The following is a 26,749-nucleotide window of genomic DNA, read 5'->3' as shown; positions in this document are numbered from 1 at the left end:
GGGCGTTGCTAGCAACTATTGCCCATCCTAGCTGCCCTTTAACTGAGCAACTTGGAGGGTAGTCGAGAGTCCACATGCAAGCGAGATCAGGCGAGGATGACCGATTTCCTTTCCTGAAGGACATCAGTGAACCAGATGGGGTTTTTCTGACAACTGGCAATTATTAATTCCAGATTTTTTTAATATTAATTGAATTCGAAATTCATCATCTGCCATGGCAGGATTCAATCCCCGGACTCTCAGAACATTAAGTGAGCTTCTGGATTAAGAGTCTAGCAATAATACCACTAGGCCATTGCCAGCCCTAAATACTGTCCCTCTGGCTCACTCAGTATGCCCTGTAGTGTCTCTCGACTGAGTGACCCTCAGTGTAAAGGTATGAGGAAAAAAAAAAAATCACTGAATAGCCCAGCTAGAAGTGCAAAGGCAAATATTTTTTCCCAACAGAAACTTCAACAGTTTAGTTAACTAGTTAAATGTGAACCTTCTGGAACTTTCTTTGAGATGTTCATTACAAGTATCTTTTTAGATCTGTAATTTTATATAAGACATCTTATTCAGGGCAAGCCCTTCACTGACTCTTCGGTTCAGCGCACCAAGGGACTATCTGAGTTACCCAAATGCAGGTATAAATGATACTGTGACACTACAGTGAAAACAAGCAGAGGAGCTGTCTCTCGTGTCCTGGTTAATATTTATCCCTCAAACAACATCAATGCATCTGTTTAACCTAGTCACTTACCACAATGACATATGTGGGATCTTGCTTTTGCAAATATTCAAGGGCTTTATTATCACATTATAACCATGACTACACTTTAAAAAATGTTTTTCATTGGCTCCAAAACACTTTGTGAGGATGTAAGAAGTACACAATACAAAAGTTTTCTTTACTGAATTAACCATTATATTTAAAAAGAGAAAAAGAGGATGTATATGCACAAGCAATCACAATGGGTGAACAGCCATACCCTGAGTTGCAATGAGACCAGCCAATTTTGCTGTGGACTAAACTACACATGCACAGTTCAAAAAATAAGACTTTACAACTTGGGTGTAAAGGCTGGATAAATATCAAAGGTCATATTGTCCTTCAAACCCACCCTGACTGCTGAAACCGTACACTGGGTCACAGTCGACAGCAGTACATCAGCTTTCATTTCAAAACAGGATATTCTTTTTAACATCAGCCTGAATAGTGCTTTTCTTAAAATAAAAACTTAAGTTTATTATCTCTAATAACTGCTGTTGACTTGCTTGCTTCGTTCCTCATTCTGAATGATACAAATGTTACAAAGTGAGTGATAAAGCAGATGGACTACTGCAGACATGCAGTTTGATCAGGTTTATCTGAAATGCCATAACACAGTGCTTTGTATAAGGGCACAATAACTTGGATTAATCTTTGATGAAGCGAGCACTTTCACAGTGCAAACACAACGCACTAGCCTGAAAGTGTTTGGTGCGTAATTAGGTTCAGGATGTCACACACAAAATTTTGGAGTATAAAATAAACTTGAAAAGGTGAGGGTTTGGAAAGAAATAGCAAAAAGAAATATCAAGGATCAGGTTCTCACATGAACAGAGTTCTCAGGTCTTGTGACAACATGTTTTCATATTGCATCTTTGCACGTAAAGAGACACCAGGGCAGGTGATGAAAAACCTGGTCAAACAAAGTAGTCTTTAAGGAGGGGTATTGAGTACAAGAGTTGGCAGGTCATGTTAGAGTTGTATAGGACATTGGTTTGACCACATCTGGAATACTGTGTACAGCTCTGGTCGCCACATTACCAAAAGGATGAGGATGATTTGGAGAGGGTGCAGAGGAGGTTCACCAGGATGTTGCCTGGTATGGAGGGTGCCAGCTATGAAGAGAGAGTGAGCAGATTATGATTATTTACATTAGAAAGACAGAAGTTGATGGGGGACCTGATTGAGGTCTATAAAATCATGACAGATATTGACAGGGTGGATAGCAAGAAGCTTTTCCCTGCCCAGAGTGGGGGACTCAATTACTAGGGGTCACGATTTCAAGGTGAGAGGGGAAAAGTTTAAGGGAGATACACGTGGAAAGTTCTTTACCCAGAGGGTGGTGGGTGCCTGGAACACGTTGAGAGCGGGGGTGGTAGAGGCAGGCACGATAGCGTCATTTAAGATGTATCTAGACAGATTCATGAAAGGGGAGGGAGCAGAGGGTACAGATCCTTGGAAAATAGGCAACAGGTTTAGATAGAGGATCTGATCGGTGCAGGCTTGGAGGGCTGAAGGTCCTGTTCCTATGCTGTAATTTTCTTTGTCCTTTGAGGGTCCTGAAGGGGAGGGAGACCAACAGGCAGAACAGAAGAACTGGAAACTAGCAAGAGAGATCCAGAATTTGGGGTTAAGACAGCTGAAAGCATAGGCATCAGTAGTGTAGTGATGAAAATCAGGACTACTCAAATAAAATTTGCAGAGATCTCAAAAGGGTTGTAGGAATGAAGGAAGTTCTAGACGTGGTGTTTGAATCCCACACACCTCCCTCTGACAAGATTTGTAATTTGGAGGCAGTGCGGGAGGCAGAGAATTTACCCTCTTATACCTTGGGAGGTGCTTGCAGTGAGGGCAATCCATGTGGAGTGAAGGAGCCAGGAGTAAAAACACCAGAAGCACAACGCAACTGTGGTCAGTGTGTGTCACTTCTAACCAATTTCCCCTTTGATCCTACTCATTACTGGAGCCTGCTGTGCGAAGCAAATAGAGCCTGGGATGTTGCACATCACGGGAGCTTATTCGGAGACACCATCCACCTGGCTCTGTGGCAGGTGTTTTGATGTAGTTATCAGTTCAATGCTGCCTGACTCATTAAAAATTGGGTCCAGATCCAACATGTGCAAAGATTGTGGAACACTCACGGGTGGCACAAGAAAAGGGCTCACCCAGATATACAAGCAGATTGCGCGCCTTAAAACGGCCACGATCTTATCAATTACTTAAAATAAAAAGGCATCTTGTTAGGGGCATTAAAAAAAACCCATCGCCCTGCAATTTCCTGAACAAGAGCGTTGTGCAGCTTTGTATTAAGTTATACCCATCAGATACACCAGTGTGACTCTCGTACTGAGACATGGAGGTAGCAGTTTGTGCTCGGAGGCTACAATTGAGATGCTTTGCAGAAAGGAAATATAAGCACTGTGTTCTCAGTGTTTGGCCTGGGTGGACTTTTCAGTACAGCCTCATCAAAAGAGAAGAAAAACCTTGTTTAGACGGAAGCTTAAGACTCTCTGAAGAGGAGCTGAGAGTTTTAGCCAGCACTTATTCATCTGCTGGTTATTATAAAGGCTTGCTCCAAGCAATACGCTACATTAATGCTGTCCCAACGTGTCCTCCTGCTTTGACGTACCTCTGTGCCGTAGTGGTTATGGCATCAATCACTTCCATAATTCGGTGGAGGGCAGAGTCTGTACCGATAGTCATGTCTGTCCCACAGAAGTCATTGTCAATCGATCCCACCATCCCAACGATGTTCAGGTGAGAATACTGCTGGGAAACCTCTTCTGTGATTTTACCTGAATGACAAAGAGAAAATATATCAGTGCTACCTTTAAAACTGTTTACCTAAAGGCATCTGGTCACATGCCCATTTGGAATTGCTGGTTATTCAAGAGGCAAGGATCACTGACAGTGCAACTCTCCATTCACTGATTATTCAACAGTACAATTATTTACTACTTTTTAACACAACCGGGGTGGAGAAAAAAAAACACTGCAGTTCTTAGTTAGTGTCAACACAACACATTGCTGTGAAAGCCACATCCCTCCCACAAAGTCTTCTGAAACATACGGTAGTGAAGTCAATCCAGGACTTGGCTCCACTGGGAGACCTTAGTGGTTGAATAGTCTGTCAAAACTCATTTATCACTCGAAGGGTATACCCATGGGACGACTGTAGCCAGCAAGGAATCAATGCCTTCAGAGTGAAGGCAGGGAATTAATGGAAAAGCAAAGCAACTGTTGAAAAAAAAAACACGAACGCGACATAATTACACTGCAAGTAATCTTTACCCTGCTGAATAGTGGCGTAAGTGCTGGCAGATAAGAAGTTGACTTCAAATGCATGATTCCCTCTCTACTTAAATGTTTCATTTAAAGTCTTGGAAAGAATTACCCTTCAGTACTTTTGCTCCTACTCCTTTCAGCATGCTTACCATCGTGCAACTGTTCTCAGACAGCTGACCTGTGACCTTGTCCTTCCAAAGCAAGGTCAGTCACTCTGGGCTACAAGGAGTTTCCTCACTGCTGCAAGGAACAGGCAGCATTCAACATCTTTCATTTCACCACTGGCACATCACAGAAAAATGCAGTGAGGGAAGGAGGCTTTTCTTTATTCATTAACGGGATGAGGGTGTTGTTGACCAGGCAGCATTTATTGTCCATCCCTAATTGCCCAAAGGGCAGTTAAGAGTCAACCACATTGCTGTGGGTCTTGAGTCACATATAGGCCAGACCAGGTAAAGATGGCCATTTCCTTCCTTAAAGGACATTAGTGAGCCAGATGGGATTTTCCTGACAATCAACAATTATTAAATTCTTAATTCCAGATTTATTTTAATCAAATTCAAATACAACTATCTGCCGTGGCAGGACTCGAACCCACGTTCCCAGAATGTTATCTGGGTCCCTGGAGTAACAGTCCAGCGATAATCCCACTAGGTCATCACCTGCCCTTTCACCGTGGACCATGAAAGTGTTGATATTCCATTTGAGAGCCTGAACAGAGAGAACCAGCAAGATATGGACTGTGTCGGCCATCAGGTCTAAGCCCAATCCTGCTCCCATCGAATGAATAACATTCTGTATTCAAACTGGAGGTTGAAACAAAAGTCTGAATTGTTAGAAAATAAACTGAAAATACTTGCATGAGAAAAACAGAACATCAAAGTGGTATGAGGAGCAAGCAGGCAAGTGGGAATTTTATTAAGTTGTTTGTATATAAGAAACCTCTAGTACCAAGCTGATTCCATGCAGGATCAGCAGATAATGATTAGGACCAGGAATTCTAGCTTCAAGACCCAGACATTATCCTCTTGTATCTCACCTGTTGCCTTGGTTCAGATTGGCAAACTCAGTGCAGACCCTATGATGTTGTAGGTTATGAGGTTCAGACTTACAATTTCCCTCAACTCAGAGCGCCAGGAGGATTACGTGGACACACCTTATCAGGGGTACTTCTACAGTCACATCTTAAAATTTCCTTACCCAGGGTGGTGATCCTTAATCGGAGTGGGGATTGCGATCTGTTGCACTGATTGAGGTGAACAGCATTCTAGCGGAAGCTTGATGGTACGCAAACAGAAGTAAGTAGATTAGGATGTTAGAGCTAGACCGGTATGAATCGTAGAATCCCTCCAGCGTGGAAGCAGGCCATTCAGCCTATAGAGTCCACCAAAGAGCATCCCTCCCAGGCCCACAACCTACCCTACCCTATTCCTGGGCCCTCTGGACAATTTAGCATAGCCAATCCACCTAACTTGCACATCTTTGGACTGTGGGAGGAAACCAGAGCACTGGGAGAACATGTAAACTCTCCTCACATTCGCCCATGATTGGGATCGAACCCAAGTCTCTGGTGCTGCAAGCCAGCAGTGCTTACCACTGAGCCACTGTAGTTTAACAGGCTCATGTGAAGTGTAGACACGAGGCTGGATGGTCTGCTTGAGTAAATTATGGATCACTTCATCGATTGTGTAAGTTCCCCTACTGCCTCATACAGCAACACTGGATGCAACGTTACTGACTAGACAATGGCGCAGATAGTGAGAATTCCTAAAACTGCCATGAATATGTGATGAAATATTAAACGTGCGTTTACCTTTATTGCTTGGTCGTCATTCCAGTATATACTTCGCAGGTCTTTCTTACTGTTTTAAAAGACACTCACCCTCTTCCACAAGACTTGCAAGCAGGTCACTCCACTCTGTCCGGAAGATATTGGCCCCAGTGAGACTGCCATCTCCTCCTATCACACACAGGTTGTTGATGCCATTCTGCACCAGGTTGTAAGCTGCTGCCTGGCGACCCTCACGCGTGCGGAAACTCTTGCATCGGGCACTGCCAATGATTGTTCCACCCTGCCCATCAGATGGAAAAAACATTCCAGTGAAAACAGAGCATTATGCCTGACAGAACTGGGAGTCATAAACCTGGTTTATCACGTACAGAAGGTGCAAAGAGAAACAGTTCAGACTCATGCAAACAAAAAAAGAAAGGGCTGCTGCCCCAAGCGGCTTTGGGTCAGGCCAGTAATAATAATTTTAAAGAAAAAAAAAGGTGCCTTTGAACTGCATGACTTCAACACTGTTCCATTCCTTACCCAAGCTTCAAAGCTCACTTTACCTTGTCACCAATATTTGCATTAGCACAGCGTTTCACCGTTGGAAAGTCAGCCTTTTAACTTAACAGGCAGGCAACTTTCGACAGTAAGCAGTGGATTTTTTGCTTGCCATTTTTAGAATGCTGTGTCTCACAGACGTGCTCTTCGCCTCTGCACGCGGGGTTCCAGGCTGGTTCAAACCGGACAATTCATGCTGCACTGGCCAGCTGGTCCCTTTAAAAATGGATGTAAGCATCAACGTTCACAGTTTTTCAGACAATGCAGCGTGGACCAGCACTCTCAGTGGCACTGAGGGGCCCACCCACACTCCAATTCATGTGTGCACGGTCAATCTGGTCCTTGAGACACCGGCAATTACAAACTTAAGCTGTTCAGGCAAAAGCTATTTCAAAAACTCTGCAACGAAAGCAAACTGTACAACCACCCCAGCTGGATTCCTCCAGGCGGGTATACAGAACTGCAGCATATGCCAATGACTCATCTGTGCAACGGAGACTACTACTGACAAATTATTTTAGCTTCTTATTTGTGCTGTTTTGGTTAAAAGATGCTGTTCTGTGGTGAGTAGAGTTACCAAGTTAGCAATTAAAAAGCCATTTTCACTCAGTCAACGGAAGGAAAAAAACAAAGTTGCCATTTACCAGCTCCTCTACCCAAAAAAAGAGAGGCCGGATTGCAGCCACGTTAGACAAACCATACAAGCAGCACCAGTGCTACCCAACTAAGCCTGCAAAGGTGCAAAGCAACCAATGCCAGAAAATAAAGGCACCTTACCCCGTGGGCGAGAATCCCTCGCTTACAAGGGAGAATGGCTCAATTTCATAATGAAGGGAACCTGAGGCAGAGATAGGTCATAAGATGTACCAAGAGAGGAAGTAATACAGAAAAAGGCAAAAAGAAAAGCACATTCACAAGCAAGCATACTCAAAAGGAAGACGGAGACACTTAAACAGCTAGCTATCTAACTCAATGAGGTTCACGTTCATGTCACAACCAGTTGAATTTTTCAACTCCGTTCACCGTTCAGATGTTAACATGAGTTGAGTAATCATCAGACCACAGTAATCCTGAATATTGCACATCCACTTGTGGTCATGCCATCCAGTGTTCACCGAGCTCACTGTGGCACGTGATGGCTGACTAAGTAAGTGAAAGGATTAGATTGCTGGAGAAAGGTGGTCAGATTGTATAAAATCAACGTAATCCCAAACACGGCTGGGGTACAGGCCGACATGGCCTGCAGCAACTTGGGTGTGGTTTTTCTCCCGTTTCCCTTCTTTCATGCACGCTGCCGTTTCAAGCACCTATTTGCTGACTGCGATCATCAGAACTCTCAATTCTCTCAACACTTGAGTTCCTGCTCTCAGCTGTGTGATTGGTGAAAGAACGGGTTTCTACGTGAAGATATTTAATATGCCAGGGAGATTGCAGGCAGGTTGGGATAATAGAACCCAGCAGGAAGTCACCGCATGCACCTCCTAACACCTGGTTTGAACGTGACAGTGGTACAGCTAAAATTTCAGTTTTCACCACTGACGGTGAACAACAGAGCCCTCTGGTGGGAACACTAATCAAGATTAGTTGACATGTCCTTTGGGACAAAATGCCACTTGATTGCAAACTTGGATTTCAAGTACTACCGAGTACCTCAAGTGCTGCTCTCCATCCCAAAATCACTTCCCTTTGCAGAGATCCAAAGTAATATGATTTAAAGGAAAATTTGGTCACTCATAGCAACTGTACAAAAGTCCTTTTTCTAAATCGGGCTTGACTTGCACAAACCCTGAACAGAAATAGAACAAAGAGCTTACCAGTTGGATGATATTTGAAACACTGTCCCAGTCTGCCAACTTCAAATGCTCTGCACCACCAACGAGCCCCTCGTAACCCTGCAAAAAAATAAAGACGTGTCTGTTACAGCCTCGAGCATTCCAATTCTCGTTCAGCCTTATCTGTAGGATTGTACTCAATTCAGGGCAACATGTTTTGGAAAGGGCATGAAGACTTTGGAGAAGATCCAGCAAAGACTTAAAAGAACAGCTCCAGTGGTGAGCGACATGGATAAATTGAAGTAGCTGTGGTTGTTCTCCTCAAAGGAGAAGGCCAAGAGGAGATTTGACTGAAGTATGCAAAACCACGAGGGATCTGACAGAATAGAAGCGAGAGAAGTTGTACTCACAGTCATAAGGATAGACAACGAGAGATTTATGGTGGTTGGCAAATGAACCAAAGGTAACATGAGGAAACGCTTGTAATGTGTCGAGTGGCTGGGATCTGGAAAGCAAGGCCTGAAAGTCCATGGAGAAAGATTTAATCATGGTTTTCAAAAGGGAACTGGATGAATAGAGAGGAAACAATACTATCAGGCCTACGGGGAAAAGTGGCGCAGTAGCGGCAAGTGGCGGAGAAAAGGTGAGCCGCTGTTGAGGAGAAACGCTACAAAGAGAGCAGGTGAAAGGCCTCTTTCCATGTTTTAACCATCTGACTTCAAACATTCAGGTCCCAAATTCTGGAATTCTCTCTGCATGGCTTTTAACAAACTCCTTAAAAATCTGTCTTTTTAAATGACCTAGAATCACCTGAAGTGGCTCAGTGACAATTTTAGGTCAGCAAGCGCAGGGATAATGTGCAAGTAGATTTGGAGCAAGTTAATACATTGGCATTAGAATCTTTTGAGGAGCACAATTTTAAGCAGGTGGGACACTGGGAGGCTGACAAGGAGAACACCAAAACCGTCAAATCTATAAATTAAAAAGCCATGAATGAGGATTTCAGCAATGGGTGAGCTACAGGACGGTTAGCGTAACGTAATGCTATGCAGGCATGTGGCTGGGAGACTAAATGAATGATTTCGACCTTTGTAACACTAAATTCCATAAACACCTCACACTTACTGTCAGAGGCAACGATAGAGGATGCAGGAAAGTGTGGTTTAAGAAGATGGATTGTAGCAGAGAACAGTTTTTTTTTCTTGGCATTCCTTAAGTAGCTCTTGAGTAGCAAGTTGTTTTACTAATGGAGAGCATTGGCCGATATGTTTTCAAGTGGTCCAGCTAAATGGTGAAACAGGTTGTACAATAAAAGACATGCAAGTTTATGTCACTCATGGTCAAGGGAGGAGAGATTATGGGATACCGGAATTGAAGGAGAGAGAAAGTAATGGTTTATTTTTGTGGGGACGAAGCCATTAAGACTATGGGTGTGATTCAGTACTTCAATAGCTGCTAATGTTTTGAAAAGGAATTGAATGTCGAAGCCAAGATAGTCGGGGATCTGACAGTGCAGTGGGTAATGACTTGAGGATGAATACAGATCTAACTAATGGATTTCCACCAGATTAGAGTTTAGTTCAGTTGGTACTTATTTCCCAAGTAATAGAAACAAAGTCCAGGTAATGAGCAAAGATGCCATCAGATTTCGAACAACTTTGAATCCTCCAACAAACCAGACTAATTGAATTAGATATTGAACCGAATCTTGTTGGAACAGAACTGCAAGATGATAATAGTGCAGTAAGGACTGGAGGCACACCTGGAAACCTTAGTGAATCATGGGTTCAACACTGCAGCTCCTAATACAATGAGGTTTTAAGGATTAGAAAAGAACCAAGAAGAATGACAGAGCAGGAAAGAGTTGAATGAAAAAAGGAGATAGAAAACAAAATACAAGGAATTACACTCAAAATCTGACATTTTAAAACATTTCAAAAAAAGATTAAATTGAAGTGTTTGAACACTTCATTTTCTGGGCCAGAAAGCCAAGCTAGAATTAGCGACTGAACTATATTTAACAACACTCTAAGTTCCACTGAGATTATTAGGCTTTTCCTTTTGGAAATTCCTCGTTTCCAAGATGTAGGTGTTGCTGGCACAGCCACAATGCTATTAGGGAGCTCTAGGATCTTGGCCCAGCAACAGCGAAGGTCCGGTGAGATAGTCAGCATGTTCTGTGATTTTTTTAAAAAATTTGATTCGATTCCCTACAGAGTGTGGAAACAGGGCCTTAGGCCCAACAACCCTTTGGAGCATCCCACCCAGACCCATCCCCCTATAACCCACACACCCCCGACCACTGGTCAATTTAGCATGGCCAATCCACCTAGCTTGCATATCTTTGGACTGCAGGACGAAACCGGAGCACCAGGAGGAAACCCACGCAGACACGGGGAGAACGTGCAAACTCTGCACAGACAGTTGCCAGAGGCTGGAATCAAACTCAGGTCCCTGACCCTGTGAGGCTGCAGTGCTAACCACTGAGCCACCGTGCCGCCCCTTTGAGGAGGAATTGCAGATGCTGGTGTTCCAAAGTGTATGCCACCTTTTCCCTTCCATGTGGGTGACATTGTAGGTTTGGGAGGTGCCAATGGAGCTGTGGCAAGTTGCTGCAGTGCCACTTATAGAGGGTACACACTGCTGCCACTGTTGTTGGTGCAGAGAATGGATATTCAAGGTAGTGGATCAGTCGCCACTCAAGCAGGCTTATTTCTTCTGGATGATGCTGGGCTTCCTGAGTGTTGTTAGAGCTGCACCCATCCAGGCAAGTGGGGAGCTCTCCATTATGTTCCTGACCAATGCTTAGTGAGCAGTGGGCAGGCTTGGGGAGGGACAGACGATGAGTTACTTGCCACAGAACTCTCAGCATCTGACCTGCTCTTGTAGCTACAGTATTTACATGCCAGATCTAGTTAAGCTCCTGATCGATAATAACTCCCACAATGTCAATGGTAAGCAATTCAGCGACGCTCATGCTGTTGAGGGCTAAAATGAAACGGCTGGTATGACGACATTAGTTACCAGGCAAAATCTACTCCTGTGCCAAACAACTGCATTGCAAATCAACCAAAAATTCTGGAAGTTTGTAACTCTCTGGGGAATCTCCTAATCCCTTCAGCCTGCTGGTCAATTTGGGCATTAATAACAGTGTGCACCATTAACATGCTGTTGAATTCCAGCAAGAGCTGACCCTGGATAATTATATAAAAGGAGCAAGGAATCAATATCGGAAGTGCTAGTTTAACATGTACACACCCAGAAAGAGAAGTGGGAAGTAGAATGGAAAACCTTTTAAAGGGCAGCAGTTAGCATGACAGAAGGATTGTGTAAAAATCCAAGGAATTTATGCGGTGGCTGAATACAGTTCAAACACACATGGAGAGGTCAGTGACATCATTATTAGGAAGGGTGAAACAGAGATCCCAAAGGGACCAAGGTCAAAACGACGGGTTTGTTCCAGAAATCAGGAACTTGCAAGGGAGGCGTCAAGGGGACTGAAGTTATCCAGGCTATGAAGGTATGATGAATATTGACCAGTCAAAGTTCAAAAACGAGGGAGTACAGGCTAAGACAAAACTAGGCAATTAGGACTAAGCCGTCCCACAGCACTTTTCATGCCCTCACCATGTCAAAACACTTCACAGATAATGCACTGGTTTCAGTGAAGTCACTACTGACTAGATAAATGCTCGATTCGGTTCTTGATTGCTTCCTCAGAAGGACAAAAGTGAGTTTGCACAAGGATCCTATCAGGCTTGGCTATTATGACTTGTTTTCTAGTTTCATGATAAAGATAAGTGATTTAAATAGGTGATTGGAGGATGACAGCAAACGAGAAAGAGACCGAATTTAAAAAAATAAAATCAGGATCAGAACATGTTACGACTAAACTGTATGCTGTGTATTTAACCTTTGGTCTAAACAACTCCTAAAGAGCTTCTGCTCTCAGCTTTACATTTCCCTATAATCACCCTTTATGGAGAAAGTGCCCCTCATCAACCTCAAAAGAGGATAAAGAGAGCAAGGCCAAACCACCCATACTCACTGTAAACAAATAATCAGACAGCAATTGGATCTTCAATATTAGATAAACAGGACAAAAAGGGTACTAACCTCATACACAAAATAAACATCAGCTCCCACATAGATCCCCATCCGTACCACTGCACGCACTGCAGCATTCATACCTGCAGGTGACAACTACAATTAGTTTGAATAACAAAAGGTTATGAGAAGAGTTAAAATTGGGAGGGATTTCAAGATGGTAATGTAATGAGAGGATGCAGTTTTAATGCAATTGGTAAAGGGAGTGGGGGGTTGCTGGGGAAGTGAGAAGTTTCGTGCTGCAGGGTATTATATATGAACGCACTGCTTAGAAGGTAGTTGAAACAGGTTCAACAGTAACTTTCAAAAATAAATTACATAAATAATTGAAAAGGACAATTTGTTTCTGAAGGAAGAATGAGGAATCTTTCAAAAGAGCCAACAGAGGCACAAGGGTCGAATGACTCCCCTGTGTGCTATACAAATGTATATATAGTAACTATTATGTACAACATTGTTGTTAAATTGTATTGGCATCAATATAGGAAAATTCCACACAAATCAAAAGTGCTCTAAAGTACTTCCTATGCAATGCTTTTAACGCATGGTTGCAAATTATACCCAGCCATCAGATCTGTCTAGTTAGAATTTCACTTTGTTATTCAGCTCAACATAAAGAGTTTGAATTGGGGAGGAAGGTTGATTTTCATAAGATAACGTCTGGCCAAAGTGAACTGGGAGCAGCTACTTGTAGGAAAGTCCATATTGAAGCATTCAAAAAGGAAGAGGCAAAAGTGCAAGGCCAATAAATGTTTTGTAAAGGTGAAGTTTGAGACCGAAAATTCCAGATATTGGGGAATGGATAAAGGTAGAACAGCAGATACCAACAGCTCCAAACACCAGAAACCCTAGAGGCAGGTAGAAAGTGCAGGAGGTTACTTTGTATAAATGTAGAAAAGTAGGAAAGCAAAAAGGGTGTGAAAAAAAATAGTTGATAAAGCCCAAAGGCATTTCACAAATATATTAGTGGCAAAGGGAGCTCTACATCTGGACTCACAGTATAGAAGAATAATGTGGATATAGACCAGGGAAGAGGATTGTGAACAAATTACAATAGAAAGGAGGGATGTATTAATGGCTTTAGTCAGCTTAAAATTGGCTAAGTTCCTATAGTGCTGTGGGAGGCAATGGAGTAGATTGTAGGGACCTTTACATTAGTTTTCAAATCCTCTCTGGAAACAGGAAATGTTGGAGGACTAGAGGACAAGTAATATGGTCCCATTACTCAAGAAGGGTGATAGGGACAAACAAAGGAATTGTAGTTAAGTTTGTTCAAGGGGAACTATTGGAAAAAAAATCTGAGTGGTGAGGCCTCTTCTGTAGTACTGTGTCTAGTTCTGGTCACCCAGTTATAGGAAGGATATTATTAAGCTGGAGCAGATTCAGAAGAGATTTACCAGGATGTTGCAGAGTATGGCAGGTTTGAGTTATAAAGAAAGGCTGGATAGGCTGGGACAGTTTTCACTGGAGCACGGGAAGTTGAGAGGTGACCTTATCGAGGTTTATAAAATCATGAGGTATATGTAAGGTAAGTGGTAAGTGTCTTTTCCCTAGGGTGTGGGATTTCAAGGCTAGGGGGCACATTTTTTATGATGAGAGGAGGCAGATTTAAAAAGAGACAGGGGGAGCAATTTTTGGTTTTACAGAGAGTAGGTCACATGTGGAATTAACTCCGTAAGGAAGTGGTGGATGTGGGCACAGTTGTGCTTATGCTAAAGACATTTAGATAAGTACATGAGTAGGAAAGCTTTGCAGTGAAATGGTCCAGGAGCAGGCAGGTGAGACTAGTTTAGTTTGGGATTATGTTCGGCATGGACTGGTTGGACCGAAGAGTCTATTTACGTGCTCTATGATAGAATTAGCTTTGACTTGGAGAACCAAGGTTCAATAGAGAATAGTTAGCATGGTTTTGTCAGGTCAAGACAATGTCTGTTAAGCTAGATTGGAGCTTTGCATGGTGACCACGTGAGGATGAGTGTATTGAATTGGATGCCATCTACTTTGATTTTGGTAGTGCTTTCCACAAGCTCTTGGGTAGGAGACTTGTCAAGAAGCTAAGAGCCCGTGGGATCACAGCAATTTGGCAAATGGGATACAAAATTTGGGAGTGGCAGGGTTGATGCAGTGGAGGTTCACCAGGACATTACTTTTCCTGGAGCATTTCAGTAATGAAGATATACTAGATAGGCTGGGGTTGTTTTCCTCAAAGCAGAGAAGACAGCGGGGTGACCTGATTGAGGTGTACAAAATTATGGAGAATAGACAGGGTAGATAGGAAGGAGAAGGAGTCAATAGGGTGGTGCTGATCTGTAACTGGCTGTTTACAAGGGTGGTAGAGGCAGGAATGATCACAACATTTAAGTCTTCACTTGAAGTGCCATGGAGTACGAGGCAATGAACAATGTGCTTGAACACAGCACATGAGCTTGACAAAACGGATGGGCATGATGGGCCAAAGGGCCTCTTTCTGCGATGTAAAACTCTGTACACACGCTCAGCCAAATCCAAATGGGGAGGTATGATTGTTAATATTAACAATTATTAAATCACAATGCATCGAGTTATGAAAGGAAGTATTGCATTAATATGACGCTTTAAGATATCTCTTAGAAAGGGTTTCCAAAATGCCAAGAATTAAAACTCAAGGAAAACAACAGTAATGTAGTAAATAGCTGGAATTTTTGATCTCAACACAATCCCACAAACTTTAATCAAATGCATGGCAAGTTAATTTGTTCTGGTCCTATAGGCTGAGGGAGGAATGTCAGTCAGGACATGATACAGGAGGCCATTTGGCCCAATAAGTCCACGCTGGCTCCCAATCAAGCTATTTCGTCAGTCCATTTTTGCATTGACAGCTGTTTGCCTTTTGATATAATTTTAAATTAGGGAGAAGAAAGGAAAAGAAAATATCGACAGGAGGATAAAAAGGAGAAACAAGAGTGTAACCAAACTACGAACAAAAACAAAGTTGCTGGAAAAGCTCAGCAGGTCTGGCAGCATCTGTGAAGGGAAAAAACTGACTTAACACTTCTGGTCTGGTGACCCTTCCTCAGAACCAAACTACTTCGGCCTCATGACATACGGGGATGGTTGATTCTAACTATGATTTCATACCTCATGACACGTGGTTCACAAAATAAACATCCTCGCTCGCACTCTGGTACTTGAATGTTAAATTATGATCTGAACCGATTGATGCATTCCCTATATCATAATACACTGCTACATTCAGGAAATATTTTGTGGAGCAATTATATATTTTAAAAAGTACTTTATGATTAAGTAATTCAGAGAAGGGCCAAGGTTCTATTTCAGCACAAAGCTATGATCCTTCAGATCTTGCAGTCTGCCTAACAGACTGAGGTGAAGTTACTGGACTGTTACATATAGTGCTGATACTGATGAGAGCAACATGATCTGATGAAGTCAGGAAGGAAATGGCACAATATTGAAATGTGTGAGTGATTTACTATATTTTAGTTTATTATATTGCTACCTGTGATGCTAAAAACAGCCAACTGTATGCTTACCGGACTTGAGTTTTCAAAAAGTCTACTGATCCAGGGGGAACCTTGTTTTTGAACTTCATTCTGTAAAATCTTCTCCCCAACCTGTTATCTAGGTCAACTCTAATAGTGAAATCAGCTTATGTTAATTGTGATTCGGAAAACTGCCATGCCAACCACTAAACTTGCTTTTCAGAGACTTAGCATAGTTGCGATTTTATAGTAAATACTGGTTTCAGGGTGCATCTTTATCATTAACCCCAGTGTAAGGCATCAACGTCAATAACTCATTTGAACGTCGTTTTTCAACATATTTTCAGATATCGTTTCTTTGTGACCTCAATGCATGGTATAGTTGTGGAAATAAAAGATTTGAATGGAGGCTGCAAGCCATAGCCTGGGAACACTGGGTATTAAATACACAATTTAATGCTTGACTTGCATTGCATTGTAGCCAGGCTGGCCTCAAACTTAGTTTTTTCTGGGGCAAATGAAAACACAAGCCTGCCTGTCGAGTCTCGTAATCGACATTTACTGCCAGCAGACAGCATAAAAAATCACCGAAAGAGATAGTGAACGTTCTAACTAAACTTTTTAAATTATCAAAAGAAGAAAAACAATCCAGGATTGAAAATTGAACACACTGGGGGCAAAGGAAGCCACTGCAGCGTCATCCGCGGCTCAGCATTTCAAACTTATCCTTCAGAATCTTGTCTGTTCTAGTCCCACTCTAGAGTTTTGGAGGGTAGGTAGGAGATGGTTGGGAGCAGACGGGAGGGATTCAAAAGGAAGACGAAGGGCAGGAGACGGCTGTAAGCAGGTGCCCACCTTCCTGATGAGAGGACATTTGATCAGGTGCTGAGTGCCTTTCAACGAGGGACTGCTTCATCCCCTCCCTCCACAACTAAACCACAAACTCCACAGGGTGCGTTTGTCAGTCTCCCTGTATGACAAGTTCTCCTGGCTGAAAATGACTGAAAGTACTTGGTGGGAAGACCATCTTGAGGTGGGGAAAAGTGTACTGCAGTCCAGGATGTAGGCAGTTTAAAAAGAGAGTGAAGAATACTGGGCTAGGGCAAGAGGGGGTGTATGCAAACAAGGGTTTCACTGACCACAGATGGGAAGTGTGGAAGTACGAGGCGACACAAAGATTCAGGGAAATTAGATCCTATCTGCCCTGACCATTGAGGTTTTTTGATTAGGTCACATATGGATAAGGAGTATCTATCATATAGATAGATACTCCTTATCCATCTTGTCAGTGTTATCTGGAAGAACTTTTGAGAATTTGCAGTGAACATTTGTATAGTCGGACCTCCAAAAAACCTGCAGATGTTGGGGCCATTGAAATTTGAGACTAAACGAAACAGGACACTGATCAAGTCTCTCTCTCTAGATTTCTTGAAAATAGCTAGTAGATAGCTTCACCTGATGAAACTCTCAATAAGAGCATCAGTAACTTTGAGAAATGATACCAAAAGTTACAATTGCTGTATATGAGACAGTTGCGTTGGAGGAAAAAATGTCATGGACACAAGTTAAATGTACTGAAACGCCAGACAATACCAAGTCATGGGAAAGATGACAATAGAAATAACATTCCAAGTACAGAACCAATACCAGAGCACCTACTCAATTCCAAAGATCCAAAGTAAATACAGAAAAGGCAAAGTACACTTGGCTCAGAAGTTAGTAAGCTCACAGGCACAATATTCCCAGGTTCAATTCCCACTCTGGGGCTTGAATGCAAAATATAAACGGAGACTCCATGCAGTAGTTTTTTAAAAAAATGATTCATTCATGGTATGTGGGCATATTGCTCATCCCTAATTTCCCAGATGGCCATTAAGAGTCAACCGCACTGCTGTGGGTGTGGAGTCACATGTAGGCCAAACCAGGTTAAGAACATTATTTCTTCCCTTAAAAGGCCGTTGGTGAACCAGATGGGGTGTTCCAACAACTGGTAATGCTTTCATGATCATTAGACTTTTAATTGCAGATTTTTATTAAACTCAAATTCAACCATCTGCTGTGGCAGGATTTGATCCCAGGTCCCCAGATATTATCATGGTCTCTGGATCATCTGTCTAGTCATACTATGATTGGGCCATCACTTCCCCATTAGTAGCGAGGGAACACAGAACTAAAGCTAAAATGAGGCACCATATGCCCTCTCAAACAGACATAAGAGATAACATGGTATTTCATATTTGAAAGAAGGCAGAGGAGTTCTCCCCGATGTATTAGCCAATAGTAGTTTTTCAAGCAATGTAATTTGACCTGATTACCTGATCACTGCCAGGGTTCCGCTTCTGGGAGTTTGCTACATTACCACAGCCAACACTACAGTAAAGGTGATTTGGCTGTAAATTACTTTATGATGATTTATAAATGCTATACAAATGTAAGTACTTGCCTTCTGCAGCAAGTGCGTTAAAAATGGCAAGGATGATCACTTTTGACATTGGAGACAGTAAGAAGTGCCAATGCTGGAGTCTGAGATAACACAGTGTGGACCTTGAGGAACACAGCAGGCCAAGATGCTGCCTGGCCTGCTGTGTTCCTCCGGATCCACACAGTGTTATCTCACACTTTTAACATTGGTTACCCGGTTTCAGAAATGCCACAACTGGTTACCTGCTTCTTTTACATAGGATTCATATATTCTCGAGTTTAGAACGAGGAAATCTAATTGAGATGTACAAGATGTTAAAGTGAATTGGTGGGGAGGGGGGCACAGAGCTGATGTTTCCTCATTTGGGGCAATCTAGAACAAGAGGTCAGTTTATGAATAAGGGTTAACAGAGATGAGGGGAAATTACTTCTCTCAAAAGGGTTGTGAATCTGTGGAATTCACTATTCTAGAGTGCAGCAGATGCTGGAACATTTGGATATGTTTATAAAGGAGATAAGTTGAAGAGTTATGCAGAGTGGGGGCAGAAAAGGGGAGTGGAGCCTCAGGTGAGATCAGCCATTATGGTATCGAATTGTGGAGCAGGATTTGCAGGGAGGGACTGAAGTCCCTACTCCTGGTTCATATGGTTCACCTGGGCAGATGGTGGTAGCAGCTGCAGCAACCTTGAGTAAATGCTTGGGGGAAGCAGTGTACAAATCAGTCTCCTACTGAGTTGCAGCAGTCTGACCCAGCACAATGAATGTTAAGTCCCGAAGAACACAGGAACCTTGGTGCATAAGTTCAAAGATCCCTGAAGGTGTCAGCACAGGTACATAGGGTGGCAAAGAAGGCATATAGGATATTTGCCTTCATTAGCTGGGGCGTAGAATATAGAAGCATGGAAGTCTTGTTACAACTTTATAAAACATTGGGTTCAGCAACAAATGGAATAGAGTATGGAGCTGGATGAACACAGCAGGCCAAGCAGCATCTCAGGAGCACAAAAGCAGACGTTTTGGGCCTAGACCCTTCATCAGAGAGCTCCCTGATGAAGGATCTAGGCCCGAAACGTCAGCTTTTGTGCTCCTGAGATGCTGCTTGGCCTGCTGTGTTCGTCCAGCCCCACACTTTGTTATCTTGGACTCTCCAGCATCTGCAGCTCCCATTATCACTGATACAAATGGAACAGAGTGTCCAGTTCTGGTCACCGGACTATCAGATTGCACTGGAAAGGGTACGGAGATTCACCATGATGTTGACTGGGATATGAAAAGTCTCTATAATGAGTGAGACTGGTAAGACTGGATTTGTTTTCCTTGGAGCAGAAAGTGGCTGAAGGGAAATCTGATTGAGGTACACAAAAAGACGAGACGCATAAACAGAGCAGATCGTGAGAACCTCTTGCCCCTTGTAGACGTGTCTGAGTTCAGGGGGCACAAGAAAAAGGTGAGCAGCAAGTGGTTTAGTGGAGATTGTAAGGTGAGGAAAATTCACCCAGAGGGTGGTAGAGATCTGGAACATGCTGCCTCAGGGAGGCAGGTGCTCTTACAACATTTAAGAAGCATCCGGGCGAGCACTTAAAATACCAGGGCATAGTGAGCTATGGCCCAGGCACATGGTAAATGGGGCTGGTATACTTTGGTGCTTATTGCCGCACAGACCTAACGGGCCAAATGGCCTACCTTCTAAACGCATGACAATTTACAGCCAGAAAGGGCAGGGTCAGCGCATGTACCACAGGTGCCCCTCCAAACCACTCGCCATCCTGACTTGAAAATATATCACCGTTCCCTCACTGTCGCTGGGTCAAAATCCTGGAATTCCCTTCTTATGGGCATTGTGAGTCAACCTATGGCATGTGGACTGCAATGGTTCAAGAAAAGACAGCCCACCACCAACTTCATATGGGCAACTAGGGATGAGCAATCAAAAATGCTGGGCCAGTCAGCAATGCCCATGTCCCACGAGTAAATAAATAAAATAAAACTAAACTACGTTTCCAAATGGCAGAAGTTAACTCACTTATCTATATTAGGTTTCAAACCAAATGTCCTAAGAACACAACTGCACTTGTGTAATCAAAAATAAAACATGATCAATAAAAGCACAATAATTAGTTAATGTGCATGGTTGTACAGAAGTAGAAATGCCAATAAGATGTAAGATTTGACATTAATCCATTGAGCCATGCAATGAGATCATGAATTTCATTGGAGAAAAGGAGAGGGGACCTAATTGAGGTATACAAGATAATGAGAGGCGTAGATAGAGTTGATAGCCAGAGACTATTTTCCAGGGCAGAAATGGCTAACACGAGGGGTCATAGTTTTAAGCTGGTTGGAGGAAAGTATAGAGGGGATGTCAGAGGCAGGTTCTTTACACAGAGACTTGTGAGAGCATGGAATGCGTTGCCAGCAGCAGTTGTGGAAGCAAGGTCATTGGGGTCATTTAAGAGACTGCTGGACATGCATATGGTCACAGAAATTTGAGGGTGCATACATGAGGATCAATGGTCGGCACAACATCGTGGGCTGAAGGGCCTGTTCTGTGCTGTACTGTTCTATGTTCTATATGGGTTTGAGAATTCTAGCGCACGCGCGAATGGATACACACGGTGGGACAACCTGACAGGCAACACGTCCGTCACCACGTGACTCACCCGCCATCATTGAAACTGGCAATGAAAACACGGGGTGATATTTCTTTTTTTAAAAATGTTTAAAAACTATCAAAGTACGATTCAGTTGGATAATGTACAAACTGAAACAAAAAAAATCGTAAACGGCGAAAGTAGTTTCCAGGTCACGGGAAAAAACCTTCCTCCGTTCGAACCGGCATGTGCCATTATCAATGATGGCGGGAGCTCGAAAAAAATTAATCGCTGGATTTGGCCGTTGGGCTCGAGCTCTGTCCGTTAGAGTTCGAGGAAAGATAGAAGCAGCGGGTCAGTCACATCTTTAACATTATTCACTTAGTAAGTGGGAGTTTTTTTTAAAAAACCCAATCTGACACTGAAAACTATAAAACGAAAGAACTGGTCAGGTGGAGGGGAGATGACTTTATGAAAGCACTATTAAAGCAAAACCCCATCAATTCTCAATTACCTCTGAACTGAACCCGACCCGCATAGACCAGCTATTCCCCAAAAGCGGATAAACGTCGAATTGTGGAGTAAACAAAACCTGCTATCCGTTTCTCTTTTATAGAGGAAAAAAAAGCATGAATCGCTTCAATGGCGACCATCCCACTCTCCCCATCCTCCGGATGACAGAGAGAAATTTTGAAGCTTTTTAAAAAAATTCCCCCCGCAGAGAAAACGCAGTCTTTAATTCCTCACTTAGCCATAATCTCGGTGCTTTTATTTATTGTATCTGAAAATTCATCCTGTTCGATATCTCTCTCTGATGTTTTACTTGGGGGAGGGGGTGGCCAGTAGTGGATGAAATTGCTGGTCACGTCCGCACATTGCGGCTGCGGCGACCTTGGTACTTGATTTTTTTTATTTGGGGACGAGGGTATGGTAAAAACCAAACCTATTGGAAGGAGGACGTTAAAAAAAGTTACCTTGTGCATCTCCTCCGCTGGTTAGTACCGCGATGGCTTTGCCAGCACCTCTGCTCCTCAGTTGTTCCATGTCCACTTGTGCCATGGCGTTCCCCCACCTCTTTTCCGGGGTTGCAGCTAATTCCTTTTCCCTCTTCTGCCGACCTCTCCTTGCTTTTGGGATGGTTTCCCCTCCTCCCCGCTTCACCGTCTCCGATTACAGCAGTAAAACCCCTTCCAACAACTCAGTGAATGCAAATCACCCCAGTCAATTAAGGCTTGCCCACATACAATCTGTGTTTCCTAAACTCCTCCCTCCTGTCCCTTCAGCCTTTTCTCAAAAAAAAGAAAATGAGGGCACTGCGATTAGAATTCTGACTGTGCAGTTAACACTTATTTCCATGGACGGATATTTCACCACTGGTTTGAATATTTTAATGTTATACCTAAAAGAAAAAAACAGTTATTGTTATAGAACTTTGAAAATATTTTGGCTTTTAAAAAAAATCAATTCATCTATAATCTATAACTATGTAATAAAAATCAAGGCTTCCAATCTCTGCACAGAAATATACATAGCTTTATAAGATACGAAAAGGATTGAACAGGCTTCGACACGTGTATCATGTCGTATGAGGGTTTATTTAGCAGTGCTAGCGATTTGTACATCCAAAAGAAAATACACCAAGTGTTGAGATAATGTTTCAAATGTTTTATAAATAAAAGTGTAACTACTAACAAAAAAAAATGTTGTGTCTGCAAACCCTGGGTGAATGTGCAGGTTCATGTTGGGACTGATTTTTTTCCTTCGTTTTGAAGTTGCACTTTCACCTTCCTGATGTAATCCAGAAGCAATCTGCTGACAGATTTTAAGTGTGAGAACTTGAAAAGCAGAATTATTTAACTTCACCTCCAATTTAGGACAGGCATGACTGACTCTGGCATTTGTCTTTGACAGACTGGGTCCTTAAAGCTCTGATATTACTTTCAGGGGTAGGAATTATGGATGTTGCCTAATACTGAAATAAGTAACAAATCCCATTGCTTGATGCTTATCAGCAAGAAAGAACTTTCTACTATCTAGCGCCACAACAAGCCTTAAACATTGCATGTTAATTACTTTGAAGGGCATTCATTCTTGATCGCACAAACAGCATTGAGTTGAACATTAAGCAAATCTTTGGTGGCATTGCTTAAACTAAAGAATGTATTGGTTCTCTCAAACTTACTGGAGTAGTGTACTGTAAATCAAGTCCGGCTATTTCTGGAGTCGTCACAGAAATGTGTGAAGTTCCCCAATTTATCTGTCTTTTAGACTCAGGTTAATAGAAAGTACAGACAAGGTTTCTCTATGTAACAAGTATTAATATTTATGACACATAAATAGATTCTAGCTATTGGTAGACAACGATGAATTGCTGACATATAACTCTTGAGTTAAAACTCTAATCCTCCTTATAAAATTTCTCATACACAGATATACAGACAGACACAAAAAAAAGCATAGGTATAATAGGCAGAGGGAAAGTCAAGGAAGGTAGCTCAATCTTCCGTTCACATGGTTGACTGAGATTATCCTTTTGGCTCGGAAGGACCTGCAGCTCCTCAGTCTTCTTTCTCCAGGTACTTTCATTTGCTCGCAGGAATCACAAGAAACAACTGGTTCATATTTGGAAGTCCTCTGATTTTACTGCTATGAAAAGGACAGCTCCTTTCTTCTTGGAGAGCTGATGGTTTCTGACCAAACTTGGAATCACAAGTTGGGAGCAAGTTACACCCTGGAATCTGTACTGAAAACAACAAATGCTGGAGATCATGGCTGGTCAGCTAGCATGTGTGGAGAGAGAGCAAGCTAACGTTTCAAGTCTAGGTGACTCTTCATTAGAGCTGAAGTGAAGTGTGGAAGGAGCAGCATTTATACAATAGTTTTGGGCGGGTGTGTGGTGGCGGCAGTTGTGGAGGGTGGTAGGTGTGGAGTGCTGATGGAGCAAATATGTTGATAGTTCGGATTAAATGATTGAAATGTGAGAATAGCAGAACAATGGTGTGTCTAACTGTCAGGTTTGAAAGTGCAGACAGTCTCACTGGGATGGATGGAGGGGAGAAAGGACACGGTGACAGAGAATTGAAGGGAGAGAGGGCATGGTGACAGAGCATTGCAGCATGCCGAGGACAAACAACGTTTCATCTTCAGACTAGGGGCACTGCTTGAACAAATGGCATTTGCAACGAGTGTCAGGCATCTTGCTTTGAAAAAGTGCTGTAATCCTTTTTGACATCTTTGTTTTTTAAAGCAGTCGTTCCCGGTAAACAAAAATGCTGAAAAATCGAAAAATACACTCTTTACAATTAAGGAAACAATGAGAAGCAAATGACATTTATTCAGAAGAAAAACTCGTGATAAGAAAGTAGAAGGGTGGCAGACTGAGGGATCGGTTAGGAGAAAGGAAAATAAGGAACAAAAGCATAATGATCGAGAGAAGAGGACAGGGGAATAAGTGAGGGGATGAATTTTTACACATGGAGTAAGTGGCCGTCTGAGCATTTCAAAAAGAGGAAACTATTTTAAAACACTTACTTCATTTGCGCTTCTTGTAAGGGGGTCTTTGGATGTTCATTCTTCTGCTTGTTGCCAGCAAATTATGATAGGGGGCAAGGATATCAAGGTTTTCGTATATATGCATTACTTAGAATTCTCAGAATTCACACTGCTCTATTAATTGGAATGGACGGGAAGATTAGAGTAGTCTATCTATCATAAGAGGAGTCTCATTTTTGTTAATGAATCACAAAATCATTACAGTCCAGAAGGAAGTCATTTGGCTCACTGGTTCTCTGAATCATGTGACTTGTGACAAATGTGACTTATTACAGGGTTACTCAAAGGCACAAAATCATGAGTTTTTAGGATTATTCTCTGAATATATCAGTAAAATATTAGTAGTACCCATTGTAAATATATATTGAGTGGCAGTAGGATGAAAGCATTGAACCAAATTTTTATCACAACGAATCGTAGATTCACTTTCTTTCACTGCTGTTTGAACATTAGCATAGGAATCTGCAGTTGGCTGCAAAGTAAGCGTGTTTCCTGCTGTCCTCAAAGGAAGCTACGTACAAATAACTAGTAATCTCCGTGATAGGATTTGCTGTTTGAGGGTTTGTGACAGTTTAACTCTGTTGAACTGTGGCCAGAGGTCGAGTACATGTCTTGGCACGAAGCAGTAATAATATCAGCAATTAGATATGCAGTCAATTACATAAAAACATTTATGTACGGAATATCAGGAAGTTAAACCATTGCATCACTCACTTTTAATTCACATTTTTAAGATAGTGAGAATAATTATTATGATTGGATTGAAATTGAGTCTAACGTAAAGTTAAACAAACATCCAAGTAAAGGATCAATGTAATTTGGTTTAATAGCTGCATGTTTTTACCATAATGGACAAATTTACTATGGGTCAAATATAAATATTAGCTGACCAAGGCCAAGAGGGATGTTTAGCAGTAATAATGTGGGAGCAATAAGACCATTTGACACAGGAGCAGAATTAGGCCTTTCGGCCCATCAAGTCTGTTCTGCCAAACAACCATAACAGATACTTTTCTCAACTCCATTTTCCTGTCTTCTTCCCATAACACTTGATCTCCTTACTAATTAAGAACCTATCTGTCTCCGTCTTGAGTGTCCTCAATGACTTGGCCTCCACAGCCCGTTTTGGCAATGAATTCCACAGATTAACCACCCTCTGGCTGAAGAAATTCCTCCTAAAGGGTTGTTCCTTCAATCTGTGGCTGTGCCCTTGAGCCCCAGTCTGTTCTACAAATGGAAATATCTTCTCCACATCCACTCTACCCAGGCCTTTCATTATTCTGTAAATTTGAATAAAATCCTCCCTCAGCCTTCTAAGCTCTGTTGAGTACAGAGCCAGAGTCCACAATGTTCCTCATATGAAAATCCCTTCCTCCCAGGATCGTTCTTGTAAACCTCTTCCGGATCCCCTCCAATGCCAGCACATCCTTCCCGAGATATGGGGGCCAAAATTGCTCACAGTATTCCAAATGCGACCTGGCCAAAGCCTTATACAGCTGCAGCAGTACATCCCCGCTCTTGTATTCTAGTCCTTGCTTCCACACTAGGCATTTTATGATTCTTGGAATGAATGCTAACATTTCCAACTGAACCTACATGCTAACCTCAGGAGAATCCTGAACTAGGACTCCCAAGTCCATTCGTGCTTCAGGATTTTGAGGTCATTCTCCATTTAGAAAAAAGTTTATACCTCTACTTTATGTACCAAAGTGCATCACCTCAAACTTTCCCTCATTGTATTCCATCTGCCACTTGTTTGCCCTCTCTCCTCGCCTGTCCAAGTGCTTCTGCAGCCATCTGCTATCTGTCCTTCTATTTATCTTTGTACCATCTGCAAACTTATTGACAGAGCCGTCACTTCCAGATTGTTAATGTCTGATGTGAATAGTTGTGGTCCCAACATAGACCCCAGCGGAACTCCAGTGGTCATTGGCTGCCATCGTGAAAAAGAATCCTTTATGTCTATTCTCTGCCTTCTGCCAGTCAGCTAATCCTCTATCCAAGACAATACCTTTCCCAACATCATGAGCTCTTACCTTATTTAGCAGCTTCCTGTATGACACCTTGTCAGAAGCCTTTTGGAAATTCAAATAGATTATGTCTGCTGGCTGTCCTTTGTATGACTTGCTCATGGCCTCGTCAAAGAATTCTAACAGATTTGTCAGACATTACCTCCCCTTGACAAAGCCATGTTAACTCAACCCTATTTTACAATACACTTCCAAGTACTCTGCAATCCCATCCTTAATAATGTGCTGTAAAATCTTACCAACAGCCAAGGTCAGGCTCGTCGGCCTATAATTTCCTATCTTCTGCCTCCCTCCCTTCTTAAACAGGGGTGTTACATGAACCATTTCCCACCCCTCTGGGACCTAATTGATTCCTGAAAGATCATCACCAAATCCTCTACAATGTCCTCAGCTACAGATATTTCTCGTTTAAAGCAATAGTTGTGT

At 42.4% G+C, this 26,749-nt stretch overlaps 1 protein-coding gene and 1 long non-coding RNA gene across 3 annotated transcripts in view; one reads left to right on the top strand and one right to left on the bottom strand.

The window, feature by feature from the left end:
• Positions 1–22,128, bottom strand: part of LOC125454055 (ATP-dependent 6-phosphofructokinase, liver type-like) — a 55,357-nt gene extending 33,229 nt beyond the window's left edge. The window contains exons 1-5 of the mRNA XM_048534333.2: positions 21,716–22,128; positions 12,257–12,330; positions 8,183–8,260; positions 5,919–6,108; positions 3,381–3,546 (exon numbers count right to left, since the gene is read on the bottom strand). Coding sequence (XP_048390290.1) covers positions 3,381–3,546; positions 5,919–6,108; positions 8,183–8,260; positions 12,257–12,330; positions 21,716–21,800 — 593 coding nt within the window. The 5' untranslated portion in view covers positions 21,801–22,128. The remainder of the gene's footprint in view (positions 1–3,380; positions 3,547–5,918; positions 6,109–8,182; positions 8,261–12,256; positions 12,331–21,715) is intronic.
• Positions 21,010–26,749, top strand: part of LOC125454057 (uncharacterized) — a 94,375-nt gene continuing 88,635 nt past the window's right edge. Inside the window, exon 1 of one of the 2 annotated variants that reach the window (XR_007247921.2) lies at positions 21,010–21,095. This is a non-coding gene — a long non-coding RNA (uncharacterized LOC125454057). Of the gene's footprint in view, positions 21,126–26,749 lie in introns of both variants that reach the window. The other variant, XR_007247920.2, reaches the window with a different exon arrangement.

This window comes from Stegostoma tigrinum, chromosome 7, assembly GCF_030684315.1.
Source record: "Stegostoma tigrinum isolate sSteTig4 chromosome 7, sSteTig4.hap1, whole genome shotgun sequence".
NCBI lineage: Eukaryota > Metazoa > Chordata > Chondrichthyes > Orectolobiformes > Stegostomatidae > Stegostoma > Stegostoma tigrinum.
This window is presented reverse-complemented; position numbering and strand designations above follow the sequence as displayed.